At 47.6% G+C, this 22,216-nt stretch overlaps 1 protein-coding gene across 2 annotated transcripts in view; it reads right to left on the bottom strand.

The window, feature by feature from the left end:
• The window catches only part of LOC135246145 (proton myo-inositol cotransporter-like), a 41,693-nt gene extending 19,524 nt beyond the window's left edge, over positions 1-22,169 (bottom strand). Inside the window, exons 1-5 of one of the 2 annotated variants that reach the window (XM_064319705.1) lie at positions 20,329-22,169; positions 19,911-20,006; positions 18,112-18,632; positions 9,573-9,732; positions 7,417-7,625 (exon numbers count right to left, since the gene is read on the bottom strand). In XM_064319705.1, coding sequence (XP_064175775.1) covers positions 7,417-7,625; positions 9,573-9,732; positions 18,112-18,607 — 865 coding nt within the window. In that variant the 5' untranslated portion in view covers positions 18,608-18,632; positions 19,911-20,006; positions 20,329-22,169. Of the gene's footprint in view, positions 1-7,416; positions 7,626-9,572; positions 9,733-18,111; positions 19,226-19,910; positions 20,007-20,328 lie in introns of those variants that run through there. The other variant, XM_064319703.1, reaches the window with a different exon arrangement.
• Positions 22,170-22,216: the final 47 nt, after the last annotated feature.

Raw genomic sequence — 22,216 nt, 5'->3', positions numbered from 1 at the left:
CTTTTGCCAGGAGAACATAGTCAGATGGTTTGTGCGTCTCTTCGGGCTGCTGTGAGCGCTCCTCTTTTCCCCCCCACAGCCTGGGAAGACTTCAGCACTTCGGACAGCGGCGGCCCCAGCTGCAGGCAGCACAGCTGAGGCACAGCTAAGGTCCCGGAAACACAGCTAAGGCTGACCCCTTGCCAGAAGCACAGCTAAGGCGACCCTACAAGAAGCACAGCTAAGGCTGACCCTCCCAGAAGCACAGCTGAGGCAGATCCATAGACAACCCAGCTGTGGCTGACCCTCCCAGAAGCACAGCTGAGGCAGATCCATAGACAACCCAGACGCACATGGGCAGACTCCCTCAGTCTGTGACATAGCTGGCATCCGTGGACCCGTCGGACAAATTGCGAGCATCGTCGCTGATTTGGCGCCGATTTCCCGCCTCGCCCAGCCAAAGGCTTCGCTGGGGGGGGGGAGTCGTGAACCCCAATCCCACAGCCCCCACGGACCGCGGGACAACTTCAACTTTTCTCTTGAAATCGCAACGAAGCAAACGGCCGCCATTACAAGATGGCTCCAGCTACGAGCTAAAACGACGACACGCCGTTTGCGCGCAGCGCCAGACCAGATACCGCACCACAGAAGCTACCAGCCTCCCTTCTCAGGGGCGAACCCCAGCGCATATAGATGCCTGGTGACATTTAGATACCAGAGAGGTGTCGAAGCAGAGGTGACGGTGACGCTGTTCCCAGTGGGGGGGGGGGGCACTGGGGCGGGAAATCTGCCGGGTGAAGAGAAGGGGGAGGGGATGTATCCTTGAAGACCAGCTCTCCCCCCTTATTGGCTGGAATCTGTTCTTGCCTTATATGGGACAGAGCTTGTCTGGAAGGTAGAAGAAAGAGATGAGGTGTATGTTACCATGGAAACAGGGGGTGGGGTTCCAGGTAGAGGCTGTCGGGAGGGGGGGGTGCGGACGGTAGCAGGAAGGGGGGTCATTAGGTACGGGGGTCTAAGACAGGAACGTTTCCGTCCCGGTTCAACGCACACGTCTTGCGAGACAGAGTCGCGCTCACACATCACAACCCTGAAGTTCTGTCTCGAAACGGCGCGTCTCGAAAACGGGAGGGGAGCGTCGCGCGGGGAACGCTCGGCCTGAACGAGCGCTACGGAGCTCCCGCGCTCCCCCCCCCCCCGCACCAACACGTCGCAGCTGCTGCCCAGAACACCGCCGGGTAAAACATAAACACCGAGAGCACCCTGCTCTGCCTACTCAACACGACATGATGGTTTCTGTCGGATGTAACATTATTTTTTTTTTAATCCCACACTTAAAGCACATCTGCTGTGTGTTTGTCTCAGTCCTGGGTGAGCGCAGGTAGCGGAACAGATGGCTGCTGGTTATGAGCATACGGTGGGGCCTGGGAGTGTTGCTCCAGCCAGTACAGAGCCTGGTACCGTACCAGCACGGTCTGGGTCTGGGTCTGAGTGGGTTTGCCGTTCCTGGTTCTGGCAAAGTGGATCGGACCCTGGGATTCTGTCAGATCCAAAATGGCCGCTGGTCTGTGCAACTGCAGGCAGCCAGTCCGGTTCTGTACTCTAGTGGTCTCAACTGAGGTTGTGAGTTTGACTGTGTGCCTAGGTCTGTATGCGTGTGAGTGCGCATCTATCTGTCTCTGTATGTAACGAAGTATACACGTGTGTGTGTGTGTGTCTGTCTGGGAGTGTGTGCATGTGTGTGTGTGTGTGTGTGCATGTGTGAGCCGTGTCTGTCTCTCTGTGTCTCAGAGCATACGTGTGTGTCTGCGCATGTGTGAGAGCGAGAGGGAGAGTGTGTGTGTGTGTGTGTGTGTGTGTGTGTGTCTGCCTGTGTGTGCGCGTGTGGCCTTCTCATCTCCTTGAAAGGCCGTGACACACACAGCGATCAGAGGGCCGAGCACACCACTGACACGTCTCCACACCGCAGTGTTTGAGTACAGAGCTGCCTACAGAGAGAGAGAGAGAGAGAGGGGGAGACAGAGAGAGAGAGAGGGAGAGAGGGAGAGACAGAGAGAGAGAGACAGAGAGGGGGAGACAGAGAGAGAGAGAGAGGGAGAGACAAAGAGACAGACAGAGAGGGGGAGAGAAACGGAGAGAGAGGGAGAAAGAGGGACAGACAGAGAGGGAGAGAGAGAGAGAGTCAGACAGAGAGGGGGAGAGAGGTGGGGGAGAGAGACGGAGAGAGAGAGAGAGAGAGAGGAGGGAATGAAGGAAGGGGAACGAGGGGCAGAATCCTCCACAGGTGAAGCTGAACGAGCAGCAGGAGGTAACAGCGGTAATAGCCGTATGTAAACACAAGCCCCGGCCGTGTCTTTAAGTGGAGAGGGGTGAATACCACTCAGCACTATCCATCCCACAATCCCCTTCACCTCTCCACAAAAAAATCTGACCACTGGCAGCACTCCCAACCGATAGTTTCCCTCAGTCCAGTCACCTGACCACATTCACCTACACCACACAGTCCAAACACACATTGTGGGACTGATGGCCAATGAAAGTAATGTCATGAGTCATTTTAATTACTACACCAAAATACATTTAATACAAAACTCAGCAGTGTGTATCTGTAACGACTATATCCCCGTATCTTAAGAATATACCACATATGTGGTTGACTTAAACAATTACGTACAGAATCTCAGTAACCTTAATTACTGCTACCCCCTACCACAGTAAGCCGTCATTTTAGACGATTCATACAGTTGGAATGTCATAGGAAACGGTAAAGAATAGGGCAATTGAAGGTTTTTGATCCAACCAAATCATTATTTTCACACGAGTCTCTCGTAATTATTGCCGTTAACGAACAGTCTTTTGAATATGTTTGAAAAGGATGATAAGCAACTGCCTCTTTTAAATGGTGCACGAGCGCTGAACAATTTGCGCCGTCGCTAATCTCCGCTAGAAGACGAGACTAGCGCACAGCAACGCACTCCGGGCTCACATAAAAGCGGTGAAAGGGTTCTTCAGCAGAAAATTGGAGCGGTATGAATCACCGGCAAGTCATTCAAAATTAATTAGGAACCCAGATCTGCAGCGCAGATGAGGAAGCGCGCTGGGTTATAATTGTGTTTCTGTGCTCTTCCGACCGGGAATGAAGTCGCGAGAGGAAGACAGCCGCGACAAAATCGTGTCCTCTCTCGGCTGTAAACAGAACCAGAACCGCCGGTGGGTCCAGCTGAATTCGTCTACTAAAGGCGTAGCAATGGGAACACTGCGCGGCGGGAGGGGCCTTGCCATGCAGTCTTTTGGACAGGTCCCAGGTCCTGACTCTCCGTGCATGGCCGTTAAAGGCGGCGGTGGAGCTTTTTCGAAAGGGCTGGGGGCTTTCTTCGTGACAGACTAAAATCCTATTTTAAACGGGAGGAATATGAATCAGAAGTCCGAGTCTCCCCTGGATTAATATCCCCGAAACGGTGGGCTGTTCTGAATGCAAATAACAGATCTCCCCCGCGCGAACAAAACAAACACATTAACGCAGCTGATTAGATCATGTTGACACGGACCTCAAACACTACACAAACCGAAGCAGGGACGGCACATTCGCAGCAGATGTCAGGCACTCCTATTTGGAAAGAACAGAAGGTAATATTAGCACGGTTAAATCGCGGCGCGGCCATTTGTATGCGTTAACACGTCGGAATAATAAACAGCTACAAGGCGGACAGATAAAAAAACAGTTCAGTCTGCGCTTATAAGAAAAAACACCTTATATTGCGGTGCAAAGAAAAATATGGTGAAGAGTACACGAAAACTAGCTTAGTTTATTTAATTGTGCTTACTTTAGCGTTTAATTACCTATAGCATGACCAATCGGTACGGAGTAGGCCCATTCAACTAATTAGCTCATCAATTGCTAGATTGTGGATCCGGGAAAATAAACAGACGCATGTTGCGTATTGTATTAGGAGGGTATTGTATTTATATTTACATCATATCCAGGAACAAACTCTGAGTATAAAACAATATACAATCTTAACCAGTTTTATTTATGAAGATCTCCTGTCAGTACCGTATTCGTCTCTACACTATGTTGTAACCCTCGTGCACATCCTTTGCAACACCAAGGTACACACACACACACACGCACACTTTTGTCGACGTACTCGAAGCCCAAAGCTTTTTCTCCCATTCCATCTGAAATGATTTTATATGAACTACTTGAAGGCAAACCTACCACATTAGATGCAATCAAGCGAAGTGAACCGAACGCTAATGTCTCGGTCTTAAGCAAACCGGCAGGCTTGTTAATCTTGCAGAAGAATAACGAAAAAAATTATTCAGAATAATGAATAAAAATCAAACGACCTATTTTACCTGATTGGCTGGCACTGATGATATCCAGATTATTTTACATGATATCAATATATCACATCACACATTCCATTTTGTGGGTAGGCATTGCTTTACTGCTGTGGTAAATTAACAACAGGTTTACATTTGTTATATCGAATGGTATTTAACCGTAATGAGGAAAAATCGTCTTTCTGCGAGACCTCGTAGCGCAGGGAAGGAGGGGGTGACGCGCAATTTTTAAAGACCGAAATATTTTCTTTAGCACATTTTTAATATGCTCCTTAATGTGTGTCTGGTGTCTTTACAGTCGGGCAATGCGGCGCATTTTAAACGGATTCCAGAGCCAGCTGGAAGGACTTGCACATTTTTAATATGCTCTGTAAGGCATGTCTGATTTCTGTGCGACTGGTCACGTGATGCATTTAAAATGAAATCTAGAGCCAGACAGAACCTCTGATCAGCGAGCGCTTATCAAACGCGCCGAGATTCCACTCTTCTTGCTTTTGTGGAAAGCTGATTTAGAGATGGGCCTGTGCTCCAAAACCCAGACCTGCCCCCACCCCTCCCCCCCGTCTGCAGCCCCCCCCCCCTCCTCTCTCTCACCCAACTCCTCTTACTTCTTCTTTTCTTCATTTCTTTTCTTTTTTCCCCACTGCTGACATCTTGCCCCCTCTCTTCGCTTCTCTTCCTTGTTCATTTTCTTTCTCTCACACTTGCTCTGTCTTTTTGTCTGACACTCTCTCTCTCTCTTTTTCTCTCTATCCAAGCCAAGGTGTCAGCTGCCTGTCTCAAACACTGGAATCACTTCTTGCCGCAGTTGTGCCACCTCGGCATCGTCAAGGACAAGACTCACGGCGGTCCTCCTGAGGTCACTCTCAACTCGAGCACCTTGATTACACCCTCCCCAAATCAGCAAGCAATTGTGACATCAGCGCCATCGCCACGGTGACCCTGTGATTGACAGGACTGCCCGAATGACCCAAGGGCTGTACTGAAGTACAAAATGGAACCAAAAACGCCCAAGCTCTGACTTCACAAACTCGTTACGTCGAATGCGCTTACGTCCATTAAAAGGCACAAACTGTTTGGTTTCTTCTACGAGAAATTACAAACCAGGTAAAGGATTCAAAGTTGAAGCCCAAGACTGAATCTTTATTCTTTTGGCTGTGATTACGTACAGATGTTAAATACTATAATTAGAATGTTACTTGTGAGTAATGTGTGTTTTTTTGGAACACCAAATCTGAATTATTATCATCATTATTACTATTAGTAAGAACAACAGCAGCAGTAATTATAATAATAATAAACCCAAGCACCACCTCTTTCTCTTGTCCGACACCAACATAACGGCGGTGCCAGTAGTGGGCGTGGCCCTCGTGTGGGTCACCTTCTGCTTCGTGATGAGAGAACCAGTGCTTTATTATCTCCCGCCTGGAAGGTGCCCTTTACATGGTGCTTGATGGAGCCAGTAATAAAGTGACACGGCAGAGAGCGCGCAACCCAGGTGAAATTCAAATGGTGTAAACCCCCCCCCCCCCTCCGATGAGCTGAGCGCCACTTCACAGCCAGGAGGCCGAAGGTAGCCGCCGCGTTCCTCTTAACTTGCCCGGGGGGGGGGGGGGGGGGCGGAGAGGTCAATTAGAGCCAAGATGGAGGCAATTTCCACTCTGCCACTTGACCTCTAAATCCCACATCCCAATTTCGCTCCTCGGCGTCGCAATAGAGCGCGGCCCGGCTCCACGTTAACCCCGGAGGGTAACCGCGGGCGCTCGAAACCCAGCCGACACGGGGCTTTCAGCGACAGACAGAGAGCTGAGCGGTGCGGTCCGCTAGCAGTATGAACCAGAAGTCTGCGTCTCCCCCAGGTTAATGTATACTGAGCGGTGCGGTCTGCTAGCAGTATGAACCAGAAGTCTGCGTCTCCCCCAGGTTAATGTATACTGAGCGGTGCAGTCCGCTAGCAGTACGAACCAGAAGTCTGCGTCTCCCCCAGGTTAATGTATACTGAGCGGTGCAGTCCGCTAGCAGTATGAACCAGAAGTCTGCGTCTCCCCCAGGTTAATGTATACTGAGCGGTGCAGTACCGCTAGCAGTATGAACCAGAAGTCTGCGTCTCCCCCAGGTTAATGTATACTGAGCGGTGCAGTACCGCTAGCAGCATGAACCAGAAGTCTGCGTCTCCCCCAGATTAATATAAATACTGAACGGTGCAGTACCGCTAGCAGCATGAACCAGAAGTCTGCGTCTCCCCCAGGTTAATGTATACTGAGCGGTGCAGTCCGCTAGCAGCATGAACCAGAAGTCTGCGTCTCCCCCAGGTTAATGTATACTGAGCGGTGCAGTACCGCTAGCAGTATGAACCAGAAGTCTGCGTCTCCCCCAGGTTAATGTATACTGAGCGGTGCAGTACCGCTAGCAGTATGAACCAGAAGTCTGCGTCTGCCCCAGGTTAATGTATACTGAGCGGTGCAGTCTGCTAGCAGTATGAACCAGAAGTCTGCATCTCCCCCAGGTTAATGTATACTGAGCGGTGCAGTCTGCTAGCAGTATGAACCAGAAGTCTGCGTCTCCCCCAGGTTAATGTATACTGAGCGGTGCAGTACCGCTAGCAGTATGAACCAGAAGTCTGCGTCTCCCCCAGGTTAATGTATACTGAGCGGTGCAGTCTGCTAGCAGTATGAACCAGAAGTCTGCGTCTCCCCCAGGTTAATGTATACTGAGCGGTGCAGTACCGCTAGCAGTATGAACCAGAAGTCTGCGTCTGCCCCAGGTTAATGTATACTGAGTGGTGCAAACTGTTAGCAGCGACGACGTGTTCTGCAATGATATGGAAGGTGTGCGTGTGTGTGTATAATGTATGTGTGTATGTGTTGTCCATGTATGTGCATAGTGTATGTGTGTATGCATGAGTGTGTATATTGTGCATGTACAGTATGTATAGTGTATGTGTTTTGTGTGTATGTGTACAGTGTATGGGTGCATGTATGCATGTGGACTTGGTGTATAGTGTCTGTATGTATAGTGTATGTGTGTAGTGTATGCGTGTAGTGTGTGTGTACAGTGGATGTACAGTGTGTGTGATCGGGGCTCTCTCACCTCCCCCGAAGTCCTTCTCCTCCTCCTCGATGCTGCTCTTGATGCTGTCGTACTCCTCGTCGATGTTCTGGTTCCCGCGGATCTGGCTGAGCACCCGCCGGGCCTTCTGGGTGAGGCCCCTCTGGATGAGCCAGCGCGGGCTCTCCGGCAGGAAGAGGAAGCCCACGAACTGCAGGGCCGCCGGCACCACCGACAGGCCCAGCATGTACCTGAGGCGGGGAGGACCGGGACTCAACCTCCGCAAGCCCTTCACGGACACGCCCAGCTGCACTTCTGCACTTTCACAAAACTTTTACCACCAACCCATTACAGTTAGACATAAAAGGAAGCCATAGAACAATTAAAAAAAAAAAAAAACAATTAAAAGACCTTAATTGTTAAATAGATGAAAACAATTAAAAAACGTAAAAACCGAAACCGCCAAAGCCATTTCTTATCGGACCACACCGAACAGATATAATTCCGTTTCAAACTCGGCAGAGAGAAAGAGAAAGAGGGAGGGGGAGGGGGCAGAGAGAAAGACAGAAACGAACTTCCGAAGATGAACAAACGTTATCGAACCGCCTTTCACACCGACCACGTCCCCACATTCGCTATGTTCAAGGGGCCCTACGTTCCCTGTGCTCAGGAGAACCACATTTACTGCGCTCAGGAGACGAACATCCGCTGTGCTCAGACGGGCCATGTCCGCTGCGCTCAGGGACCTCCCATTTGCTGCGGTCACACCGCGTTCCTCCTTCGGTAAAGGTCCCGCCTCCTCTGGGGCTGGGGCCGCAGGGACTGAATCGCCCAATCGGACGCCTCGCCTCCCGCCGTCGCCGCCGTCTCCGAATCCAGAGGGGCCAGTGGAAAGGTAATTATCGCCTTCGACTGGCTCCGTCCCAAATTCTCAGGTCCCCGCAGAGACGGTTCACGCCCTGCAGGCTAAAGCAGCGGTTTCCAACACCCTGTTCCTGGGGATCTACCATCCTGTAGGTTTTCACTCCACTCCGAACAAAGCAACACGTCACTCAACAGCCAGAGATGCTAAGTAGTCGAGTCATGTGTCTCAAATTAGGGTTGGAGTGAAAACCTACAGGACTGTACACCTCCCGGAACGGGGTTGGCTAACACCAGGCTAAGCGTCCCTTCGTCGAGCGGCTCCTTCAAACAGCGCAGTGCTGGTGGCGTTCGTGTTATTTATTTGTTTAATGACGCCGCCTTTATTTCCCAAAGCGAGGCAGATGTCTGAATAAAAAAAAACACAACACAGTTCCTTGCCGTTAATCTTCGCCGGGACTGCTTTAACGACCGGTTCGCACCTCGGCCTGAACGTCTGCATCCGCTCACGCTCCAGGCGCCTTTAGCTAGACCCCTCCTTACTGACGAATCGGCTCGGTGTCCAGCAAGCGAAGATCATTCGCAGAGAGAGAGGCGCGGGCAGCCGCGGGTGGCCGCCGTTTGTGCTCGAAAGCCTTCCGCGCTCCTGCTGATGGATCGGCACCTTATTTACCTCCAATCAGGTGTGCGAACGATGACAGAGGGGAAGCAGGCAACATCAACCCCTCGAGATGTGACATCACAAATATGTGATTTAGAATGATCTTAACTGAACATTCTAATGCTGATGTCACAATCACTACTGGTGATTGAAAGCAATGGAGTTCTAGAACACTTAGAATTCTGAAAGAACATTCCAAAACGCCTATTCTTCGAAGGGTTAAAAGCCCATTCAGTAATTTTCAGTTGCTAATCAACAGAAATTACGTGGATGGCAACTAAGTGCCTTGCTCCTAGTTTTTAACGTCTGGCACAGGCGTCTTGGTAACCTGGGAAACGACTTCACTTAGCCTTCTGAGCCTTTGTTACTGTTGCAGTTCACATAAGGCCACTGTGGCCATTTAAATGGCATCTCAGGTAGTTTGGTACGGTAATTATTCTGAAAAACGTTTGCTAACTATTGCTTTCACAATCTTACCTGAGGAGTGAGTGAGTTCATTTCCATGGTGATGAGCCAGCCAAGGGCTAGAAAAACTCTCAGATAGCAAAAACAAAGAAGAAGAACGAAACGTGGAAGACGAACAAGGGAGTGGTGTCAGTCCGACACTTTTTTTAAATACCCGTTTTTCCTTTTCAAGAGGATACTGACATTTACCCCCGAATCCTTCCTCGCTCACCTCCAGCCGCCGCGGCGCACGTAGCAGAAGGCGCCGTCCACCAGGCTGGCGACGAACTGGCCGCCCGTGATGAAGAGCGTGTTGAGGGTCACCAGCCGGCCCCTCAGCTGGGGGGGCGAGGATTCGGCGATGTACACCGGGACCGTCATGGAGGCGATGCCTGGATGGAGGGAGGGAGGGAGGGAGGGAGGGAGGGAGGGAACGCGCGGGGCTCTAAATCACGCTCGGACCAGAAGGCGAGAGAAGGCTACGTTACACCGCGTTCACCTAGCGTGTAGCGTTGTAGCATCAGATACGCTACCTTCATTTATCCAAGCCACTTGAATGAGCAGCATCTAGCATGTAGCATTGTAGCATCAGATACATTACCTTCACTTATCCAGAACCACTTGTATGAGCAACATTGCTAGACCTGGCTAACCCTCCCCAGGTTATGCAAAAATCATTAAAGCACTAACGTAAGCTAGCTATGCTAAACTAGAACCATAATGCAATTCATGAGTGCATAACCTGAATTACAGATCAAGATCAGAGATACAGGCTAATAAATAAGCTTGACTGGCGTTTCACAGACTGAACACATGGTCCTGAATTAAAGCCAACAGTGTGTGCTTGAGAGAGAGTGTGTGTGTGTGTTTATCAATATGTCTACGTGTGTCTGTGTTTGCCTCAGTATCCTGGCCAAATTTCCACCATAATGGGCTCTACACGTCTGGTCACCTGACCATCACCCTTACGCGTGATTGGCTACGCAATCCCTTGCATTCCCAGCCCCGGCGTTTGTACCCGCCCAGGTCGTCACGGCGAAAGAGAACCCGGATCTCCTCAAACAAAGGAAAAGTAAACACGGTCGCAGATAGCGCTCTTCCCGAAGTCTGAGAAGAACACCCTCGCTGACGGGCGTCTCCAGCAGGGGGGGGGCGGGGGCGACCGGAATGTTCCAGCACAGTCGTACAGCGCTAATGACAACTGCCAGATTACAGCCATTAAACGTACTGGATTATTATTATACCAGGGAGGGGAAATGCCTTCCCGATAATACAAGTAACATTTAAGTAATTATACAACCCTAATTACCCCTAATTACCCCGCTACCGGGCGATGCATTGTGGGTAGAAGACCGGATAATTGACTAAGGGTACAATTACTCATTAAACAGCACGGCTGCTTCACAATGCCCTATTAACATTTCAGCGATTCCAACGTCTGCTGCCAACGTTTTTTTTTATTTTATTTTCTTTTTTTAAAATGAGGAAATGTGTTCATGCGAAAATAAAACGGGAGGGAAAAGGACGCTCGCACACAAATCGAGGCTTACAAAACCTGCCTTACAAGCGCGACTCGGTGCAATTCGTGGACGGCCATCAATAAAAGAGTCAAACGAAAGACGGTTTGACGGACGCACGCGTTAAACCATTAAACTGTTGCGGCGAGGGAAAAGCCTGATTTATGTGCAGCGAAGAGAAAGAAGAAGAAGAAGAAGCGATTTGACGACAGGCCTTCGATCTCTTTCTCAGAGCAGAACCGACGCGTTCGGTAGTTTCAGCCTGTCGACGGCATTTTGGTCGCGGCTGGACCGGGGATAGAGAACAGGGCGTGAGAAGGCAGAGAGAGACACACGGGCACCACGCGTGAAACAGGACAAACGCTGCCGAAGAAAAACTTTATTTAAAAAAACACGTACCAACGCGGGCAACCCAGTTACCTCGTGTTCAGATTTAAACTTGAGGATGCCAACGTTGGCCCTTTGAAGAGTAGGCTTTTTGGAATGTGTTTTCTAAATTCTCAGTCGGTGTTCTAGAACCCCGTTGCTTTCTGTTACCAGCTGTGATCGTCTAATAGCTTCTAATTCTAATGGACGTTCTAATAACTTATTTGTGATCTTATAGGCCTACCTTAAAGGGTTAAAACACGACTGAGTCGCTTGGTTTGAAATTTCCCGTGCGCTTTTGAGCGAGGCCTGGATTCCGTCGGGGTCGCCTCTCTCGCTCTTCGCCCGACCGACCAATCGAAGGGGCGTACGCGCTCCCGACCGCGGGTCGGTGCGAATTACATTTATTACAGGTCTGAAGATCACAAGCGCATCTTCCGCGCCTCTCACACTGTAAGGGCACCAAGCACTCGGGTCTCCCACGCCTTTAAGCAGAGAGGAAACGCAGTCTGGAGGTTTCTTTTTAACCACGCTCTACCACAGAGGCAGGCAGCCCTGCTCCTGGACCGCCTGGGGTGCTTCGGGTTTTTGCTCCATCTGAACTTGGTTGAAAGAGCTTGACGGATGATTAAGAGTCAGACACTGAATATTCAGAATCTGAATATATCGCCTGAATGGTGAAATGCACCTCGAACAGATGCACACCTGTTCATTAAGCCTAATAATGAACAGTTATGTAGTAACAGATCACAGTACCGCAGCCACGGCTCTGCAGTATGAGTCAGGCTCTCTCAGACATTCTCAGATGCTCAATCAGACGCTCAATCAGATGCTCAATCAGACGCTCTCTCAGACACTCTCAGATGCTTAATCAGATGCTCTCTCAGATGCTCAATCAGACGCTCAATCAGATGCTATCTCAGACACTCTCTCAGATGCTTAATCAAATGCTCTCTCAGATGCTCAATCAGACGCTCAATCAGATGCTATCTCAGATGCTCAATTAGATGCTCTCTCAGACGCTCTCTCAGACACTCTCTCAGACGCTCAATCAGATGCTATCTCAGACACTCTCTCAGATGCTTAATCAAATGCTCTCTCAGATGCTCAATCAGACGCTCAATCAGATGCTATCTCAGATGCTCAATTAGATGCTCTCTCAGACGCTCTCTCAGACACTCTCTCAGACGCTCAATCAGACACTCTCTCAGATGCTCAATTAGATGCTCTCTCAGACGCTCTCTCAGATGCTCAATCAGATGCTCTCGCAGATGCTCGATCAGACGCCCTCCAGATGCTCAATCAGATGCTCTCTCAGATGCACCATCAGACACTCTTTCATCCCATGCCGTCGCCCTGCCCTACACAGTAAAATATCCAGTGTCGATTCAACTCTAACGGAGTACACGTGAGCCCAATGATTTAACGCTGAACACTTTACTGTGCTCTGACGTGGATTCGGTACCTGAGAAATCGCTGCCCTTTTTTTCCGTGACGAACACAAGCCTCCGTCTCCGTGCTTGAGATCCACACTGCTCCATCTCCCAGATTGGACGGATAAAAACGATGATGTCGTACCTGACGCACTCAACGTTTTAATTAGTTATTAATTTGATGGAGAGACTTGCAGAGCCGTTAAGGACAGACAGTGCACTGTCCGTACAATAAGACCTGCAGTAACGAGGTCATGTGCACAGAACAGCCAATTAACACAAGGCGAAGCATCAGTCACACACTGTGCAGATCATAAGGCCTACATCACATAACACCATCACAATAAAGCACACTAAGGCCATTAACACACTGTGCAGATCATAAGGCCTACATCACACAACAACACCATCATAATAAAGTACACAAAGACCATTAACACACTGTGCAGATCATAAGGCCTACATCACACAATAACACCATCATAATAAAGTACACAAAGACCATTAACACACTGTGCAGATCATAAGGCCTACATCACACAATAACACCATCATAATAAAGCACACAAAGACCATCAACACACTGTGCAGATCATAAGGCCTACATCACACAATAACACCATCATAATAAAGCACACAAAGACCATTAACACACTGTGCAGATCATAAGGCCTACATCACACAATAACACCATCATAATAAAGCACACAAAGACCATCAACACACTGTGCAGATCATAAGGCCTACATCACACAATAACACCATCATAATAAAGCACACAAAGACCATTAACACACTGTGCAGATCATAAGGCCTACATCACACAATAACACCATCATAATAAAGCACACAAAGACCATTAACACACTGTGCAGATCATAAGGCCTACATCACACAATAACACCATCACAATAAAGCACACAAAGACCATTAACACACTGTGCAGACCATAAGGCCTACATCACACAATAACACCGTCATAATACATCACACAAAAGTCCATTGACATGCTCATAACACCTAGGCCTACATCGTATAATAACTGTCCATCATCACAATAAGCCGCAGAAAGACCGTGACCCACTATAAAGACCATTTGGTCCCCACAATGCGGCCACTTCCACCCACGAAGGACTATCAGTCTCCATATCCGCACACAGACGCGGAGAGAAGGGGGTTCCGCACAGCGACACAGGCCGCACGCCGAACCTTCTCGTTCCTCACACCATGTCAGACCCCCCCCATATTTAAGCTCAGGGTCAGTTCTGAGGGGACCCGGTCGGTCGGTCGCTGTGAATGCGGGCTCGCTGCACCGCGACCGTGACCCGGCCCGAACGCGCGGCGCGGTTAACCGCGTCGACCGCGACGCGACCGAGCGTCACGCGCTCACCGTTAGCCGCGAACGCAGCGCGCGGCACGAGCTTGCGCAAGATTCAGATTCGCCCCAGCAGCACCCCCATGACCTGCAATATTATTACTATTATTTTTATTATTATTATTATTATTATTATTCCCTGTGACCCTGCCCAGAATAAGCAGGTATACATAACGGGTGAATGGATTATTATTATTACTAGTAGTATTGCTATATCAAATTATTAAAGGCTATAGAAAACTTTGCATAATACGTTCTTCACGCCATAAATGTATTGTGAAAATACATAGACACAGAACCAAAAAATACTATTAAATTATGTTATTCTGCAATAATGAATCCTGAATGAAGCAGTGATAAATCAATTACCGAGACCTGGAAGGCGATTATGAAAGGGTCTTTAAACGTGATTTAAGAGATGACGCCGGAGTCGGAGCCTCCATAACAGCCGGCTCCCCGGCCACAAACGCGTCGTTCCCGTCCGGCTTCAAGATTTGCGGCCGGGGACGGCGAGGACTTTAGCCGAGGATCGATAAACGCGTGGAGGGGGGGGGGGGCGTGGCGCTCCTAACACGCGTTGCCGCATCCAAAGACCGCGGACGGGTCGCCGGTACGGTGGCCGTGCCCCCGGACCCCCCCGAAACAAGACCGACGAACGGCGGGACAGAAGACACCGGAACAAATATTTAACAGGGGGTCTCTGTCGGGACAGGAGAGAGACAGGATAAGTATCCAAAAAGCCATATGTGATTCATGGCTTACTATATATTTTTTTTCCCCCACGGAAATCTTGTTCAGTGCAGCTTCAATGCACCCGCTGATCCGCGACATTCTATTTCGTACTGAAATAGACCAATAGCTCAGACTACCAATTTGTAAAAATGGCTTTTGGTTGTTGTGTAAAAAATGATCTGGGATTTTTGTGAATGACGGTTGAAATGATAAGAGGTTTGCCCAGACAGGCGATGATCATTTCATAAACGCTCGAGTGGCGGTGCATTCTCCAGCATCGCCCTGCCGTCGCCGCTGAGAGCAGGGAGGGGCTCGCTGACACAGTACCTGCCCCCCGCCTGACCGCTACACCTGAGAGACTGCATTACACAGCGCTGCAACACTACACACACACACAGGCTCACACACACACACACACACCAACACACACACACACACACACACACACACACTCGCACATACACTCACACACACCAACACACACACACACACCAACACACACACTCACACACCAACACACACACACTCACACACACAACACACACACACACACACACACACACACACCACACACACACACCACACACCACACCACACACACCACACACACCGCACATACACTCACACACACCAACACACACACACACACCAACACACACACTCACACACCAACACACACACACTCACACACACACACACTAACACACACTCTCACACGCTCGCACATACACGCACGCACACACACACAGACACACAAACTCACACACCAACACACACATACACGCTCACACACCAACACACACACTCACACACCAACACACACACACAGCTGCACGCACACACACACGCTCACACACCAACACACACACACACGTATGCATGCTCGCACACACCAACACACACACACACGTACGCATGCTCACACACACCAACACACACACACACGTACGCATGCTCGCACACACACATACACACACACACGCACACACACACCAACACACACACACACGCTCACACACCAACACACACACACACACGCACACACACTAACACACACTCTCACACACTCGCACATACACGCACGCACACCAACACACACACGCATGCACACACACACACACACGCATGCTCCCACACACACCAACACACGCGCACACACACCAACACACACACACACTCACACACTCTCTCACAAACACACACACACACACACACTCACACACACGCACACACACTCACACATACACAGAGGTGCAGGCATGCAAGCACAGACACACACACACACACAGCTGACAGAACTGTGTTCACGCACACTTCCAGACAGGAGCATGAATAATATGAATAAATAATCTGATTATCTCTCATTAGTCTTTTTTTTGGCCTGGAAATTGGATTTTTCTCCGATGCCTGTAAGCGAACGGTCGTTAGCAGACTGCGCAACTGATCAGTGATCCTTCAGCACAAATAGTTTTTAAAAATCTGCCTCTCTCTTGGCACATAACAAAATGGCAAAACGCGTTAACATTTAATTTCCTGTACTGTACGACTCTGCCTTATGAAAAGATGCTCTTGAGGAGGGCATACTTGTAGCAGCAGGATCGATCAGAGCCTTTTGCTGAGTCGGCAGCTCGGTGTGGTATAATGGTTAGGGAACTGGAGTACAAGTGAAAAATTGTCGGTTTGATTCTCTGCAGACCTGGGTCAAATATGTATCCGTTTTGAATTTTAATACTTTTCTATTCTCTATTGATCTTGCCTGGTGCAACTGAGCCTACCAATATGACCAAAAGGCGGGGTTTGCACTTTTTGAGGGTGTTTCTTTGGTTCCAATACACCAGACAAGATCAGTAAAGCGTGGAAAAGTATTTGAATCCAAAACAAAATACGTATTTGACCCAGATCTGATTCTCAGTTAGGGTGCGCCCATAAGGTTCTGTGATACACCACATATAAACTATGTGGACACCTGACATCCAACATCTCACCCAAAATGACGGGCATTAATATGGAGATGGTCCACCCTTTGCTGCTATAACTGCACTCTTCTGGGGAGGCTTTAAACTAGATGTTGGAGCACTGCTGCAGGGATTTGCTTCCATTCAGCCAGAAGAGCATTAGTGAGGTTGGGTACTTATTGGGCAATTAGGCCTGGCTCGCAGTTGGCTTTCCAATTGATTTCAAAGGTGTTGGACAGGGTTGAGGTCAGGGCTCTGTGGAGGCCAGTCAAGTCCAGATACTTTTGGTCATACAGTGCATTTATAGATGCATTCCTGCTCTTTCCAGTTCAGGGGGTTATTTCACAAAGCAGAATGAGCTGAATGTCTGGGCTGAGTAAAACCTGGAACAGCTCTTTTTTTACTTCAGTCCATGTTCCAGTTTGGGGAGGGTTCCGGGTTTTACTCAGTGCAGTTATTCAGTTAGCTCAGTAAACCTGCGTTGGGAAACGGGGCCCTGGTTGGTCAGCACAGCTCTTTACGTTAGCATGAAAGCAGGGAATTTTACCGGCAAAATTTTACATGGCCACACCCACATTATTCCAACAACTGTCAATCATCATTTCTTTCAGGAAGCTGATGTGAAGCACTGGTGGCGAGACTCAGATGGTTTTAGGGTCTCATCCTGGAGCATGGCTTGCGTTTCTGAGAGCTCGAGAAAGGTACTTAACGGTACCTAATTTTTCAAGTCAATATCAAGCCACAAATAAGTGAGCTGAGCAACATTATATTGAAACAACAATGTAAGTTTCTCTTGATAAGGCGAAATGACAGTGAGAAATGTTTTCAGTGTACCTAGTCAGCATTGATTTGTTTGTAGTCAGTCATAAATTGTTTGTTCTCAAAACAATTACATACAAATTGTGTGACTACACTGACGAGGGTAATTGATTATGTATGTATGTAAAATGCTCATTTCCTTTGAAACCACGTCCGCGTGTCGGTTCATTTACCTCTTGAAATTATGGCTGTCTTCAACGGCGAGTGTAAGGATGACATCAGGTAAAGATGTTCCACGCACAAGCCCCGGTTTTGCGTCATTAACCACATCAACTATAAGACCAGCCTCACAGCCAATCGTAGCCGGGGTGCGCGTTGTATGCGAAGAGAAAAACAATTTGCAGTTTCTCTTTTCTATATTTACATAGCCTTGGCTTTTGAGACAAACAGTACACGTCAAACGGACCGTATAGAAGATATCTTCAGTGCTGACCTGAAGTAGGCTGCACACGTTTAACCCAGTCTTCACAGTGACGTCTTTGCTCACGTAGACTCCCCGTAAACAAGCCGTTACGAACGAGTGCCAGGTGGCAACATAAAAAGTAAAAAATTGCATTAAATGAAAATAACTTACCTAATCCTAGACCAACTATAATGCGTCCGACTAGAAGGGCCTCCTTATTCGGGGCAGTGCTCATCACCACTCCGCCGGTGGAGAAGATGAAGCTAGCGAGCAGAATGCACACCCTGCGCCCGAAAATCCCGTTAAGAAACCCGCCAGCCAGGGCGGAGAGCGCCGCGGCGCCCACAGTACTGGAGACCAACAGCTCCTGCCAAAGAGCGCTCAGGTTCATCTCCCTCTTAAGCAGCAGCATCGCTCCCGACACCACTCCGGTGTCGTAACCGAACAGAAAGCCGCCGAGCGCGGAGAACGCCGCCAGGACATAAACGAAGGCGGGCGTGACATCCTGCTGGAACTGCTTGCGCGCCGCTCGCTCCAAGTCCCCGGCGGAGGTAGAGGCGGCGGCGGGTCCCTGGCTGTTGATGCTCGCATTTGAGGGAGCTTTGATGAGACTCCGTTCTCCGTCATCTCTTACTTTCTTCCTCCTCTCGCCCATCAGATTGCTCATACTCCGAAGGGTATAATCATTATCGCTGGATTTACGGGACATAAGGAAAAAACAAACACAAAAAATATTTTGCAACAGACTTTGTATAGGCTATATAAAGAATGGGAAGTATTTATGTAAAATTTAAAAATTCCGCGAACACCAAGAGTTCGAACGGCAACAGACGTTTTCCAGAGTCCAGGTGCAATGATTGATACGATATTTATTTACAGAATCGCCGAACTAAGTTGAGTTTACACTTCTGTGCGTTCCCACTTGTCCGCACGAGCGAGATGACTGGCGATGGAGACCAACGCGCTTGTAGAAGCAAAGGTAAAATTTAGGAGGAGTCTTGACGTGAGAGATGGTGTGTGTGTGTGTGTGTGACGTAAATACGTCTCAAGCGCCTGCTTTTCTGGCAGTTATCATATTCAAGAATTCAACATGGTTCTGAGTATCGCCCATTTTCGGGCTGTGTCGTGTCTTTCCGCAATTCATGTAGGCTAACTACGGAATTATTAGGTATAGTCCATTTTGACAATACGCAATAAATGAATAAATAATGATTGACATAAAATCAGCCAATAGCCTACGTATGCAAATTATGGTAGGCTTACACACATATATTTTGCATTCACATTTTCAAACAGACCGAGGTTAAATTCGTAAACGAATCCAAATATTTATTTTATTTATTTTGTTAAATTGTGAATTTAGTATACAAGCATTAAATAGTTAGTCGTTTGTTGTTCAAGGGGATGTTCACAAAAAATGTTTAGCCTACTACAACATGTACGCACCCAGAACAAATAAGTAGGGTATAATTGGAGACATAGCCTAATTTTCAAATTTCAGCGTATTGGTTAATGAATAATAAGAAAAGGCAGAAAAGATATATATATATATATCATTATTATTATTATTACTTTATTTTTTTTAAACCACTATTATTTGCAATATGTTCACATAGACAGCAATCAAAGAGCATTTGTGCATAGAGGTAGCAAGTTAATTGAACCAGGGTAACTAGTGTAACCAAATCTGCTTACACTCAGGATTTTTGGATCCGATCTAAAAGGCACCTGCAAAAGGCTTCGGTGTCTGGCTATGGAAGTTATCCAATACTGCCCTCGTGCGTTCAAAAGGACATCTCCGCTATGCTAACGCAATGAATTATCAAGGTGAAGACTGAATATGGAAGGCCAGAGGGTCAAAAATATCCAAGCCAATTCCATCTCTTGATGACAAAAATGTATGAAAAGTTCATATATATCAAGTTACATTAGCTTATTGATATTTTATTAATACGTAACAGTGATCCCACCTGCTTTTGAGCGTGTTCTCCCAACTACTCCTTGGTATTTTATAGAGGGAGGAATGTCTCTCCTGAACTGACGACTGTCCTCCCTTTGCAAACTGTCTGTCAGCAAATGGAAACAACGTTACGTTAGTTGGTTAGTTAAATATTTATTTGTACACTGACAATTACAAAAACATAAGTGTGCAAATACGATACTCCTTAACCATCGCATTTTATCGCCTAAAGAATTGTTGACGGCTAAGTATTAGCTAGCTAATATGGTGGCTAAACTAAGGAGCTCTCTAGCAATTAGCAAGCTACAATTTGCTAGCAAGCAAGCAACTCAGGGGTACCAAATTAATAGAGTTAAACCTTATTTCTCAAAACATACTTGACAACACTAACCGAAGGGAAAACATGTCGACAAATATAGGTCGAATACCTTTACATAAAAACGTTTCTTCGTTATTTCTCACTGTTTACCAAGAGGTGAAGTCGACCGCGTAACATCAATTATGAGATACACGTATTTTTAAGTGCACGTGAACTTCATGTTCCAATTCTGCATTGTTCAAAGCCATTGTGTATGTCCACACAATTCATCTGGCGGAAATCATACGACTCAAAAAGTGGTTCCGTTTATGTTCCTGGCATATTTTCATTCTGCAAATAAATATTCATATGAAAAGTATAAACTCCCTTAAGTAGGCTACGGTTGGCGACTCTGTCCTAGCACACGATGTTGCTAGTTAATCCTTGCAAGACCACTTCCAAAATTTCCCGCTGTGGTTCTCAAACTCGGTCATGGGAACCCCTGTGTATGCCGATTCTAATCCCAGAATTGAACAATCTGTTCATTTTTCACTTTTTTTAAGGTATTATTTCAAACGTGTACATGTTGTATCGAGGATTAAGTGAACATTTTTTGTGAATATCCTCCTGACCAGCAACAAAAAAACGAATAACTATTGAATGCTTGTATACTAAATTCACAGAATGTTACAATAAATATTTGGATTAATTTACAAATTTAACCTAGGTCTGTTTGAAAACTCTTTAGGTCGTATTTACTAAGCTTTCTGTGACGTTTCAGGCGCAGATATGACGCATTCCGCCCCAGAAACATGCGTCATATGTGTCATAGACACATATACGTCTGTGTCAAACAGTCGCACGGGGCTGGAAGCGTGTGAGTCATTGCACGGTTGGCTTCTCACCTTATTGCACATGCGTTTAATGGAGGGTCGCGATAACGGGCGGAGATAGGCTATTGTAAGTGTGTCTGATTACGTAGGCCTATTCCATCGAATTTACAGAAGTTCGGGCAATTAACAAGGTCGATTTTGTGTGAAAGTTCTTCGCCTTTAAAGAGCAGGCCGTAAATCGAGGCGCAAATGCAGAAGGCAGTCCCATTTGCTGATAGCTACAGCCTGTAGATTAGGCTACATAAAAAGAGGTAGGCCTAAACATTTTTTAACAGATCAAATTAAAGACTGGGGTGAATCAATATGCTCCTAAATGGTGAAACTGCGGACCCCTGGCCTCTGAAACTAACCATTTGGTAGATGCGATTCTCAAGGCATTAACTGGCAGCTGATTGAACGGAAATCACGTAAATCTACAGGCACCCTAGTGATTCAGTTTGACACTCCTGATGTGTGCAGTTCTACATGTAGCCAATCACATGCCCCGGATGCACTAGACTGTATTTTTCACTTTGTGCAGAAGAGGAAACCGACTGAACGTTTTCGAAACATGCTGCAGGCCGGTATTCTTAATATCATGAAAAAGTATTCCGATACCTGTCCCCTCTCATATACCATGTTCTAATTAGTTAAATGCTATTATGTTTAAATTGGTTACAAGGACAGCAAAGTTTGTTGAATTCCACCCCCAACGGGACCATTAGTGACATGATAAATAAATTTGTATGACATTTACTACTGATTCAAAGTTAAGAGACATTAATTTGTGCCTTTGTGAAAAAAATAAACACTTTGACAATACCATACAAGGGTCAGTCTTGTCACAGCCACTAACTGAAACCAGGTTAAATTGATTTGACTGTTGTCATAGCAATTGTATGACAGGTGGACGAGTCCTCAGATAATCTCATTCACCAAGCGTCTACATACCACCTTTGCAGCATATAAGCGAGCTGGCAGCGGTAAGGTAGTCAATGGTGAATAGATGTTACTGGAACGGTCTGCCGTTGTTGTAACATGAAGGCAGCGACGTTGTGAGAACGTTTTGTGTTAGCTGAGCAACAACGGGGTTAACCTTGGCACAGAAACCCAGTGTACGGCGCTTTTTCAAAAGAACGAGAAGTG

The sequence above is a fragment of the Anguilla rostrata genome, chromosome 19 (genome assembly GCF_018555375.3).
Source record: "Anguilla rostrata isolate EN2019 chromosome 19, ASM1855537v3, whole genome shotgun sequence".
NCBI classification, from domain to species: domain Eukaryota; kingdom Metazoa; phylum Chordata; class Actinopteri; order Anguilliformes; family Anguillidae; genus Anguilla; species Anguilla rostrata.
Note: the sequence above shows the minus strand (reverse complement) of the source record. Positions and strands in the feature narration are given on the sequence as shown.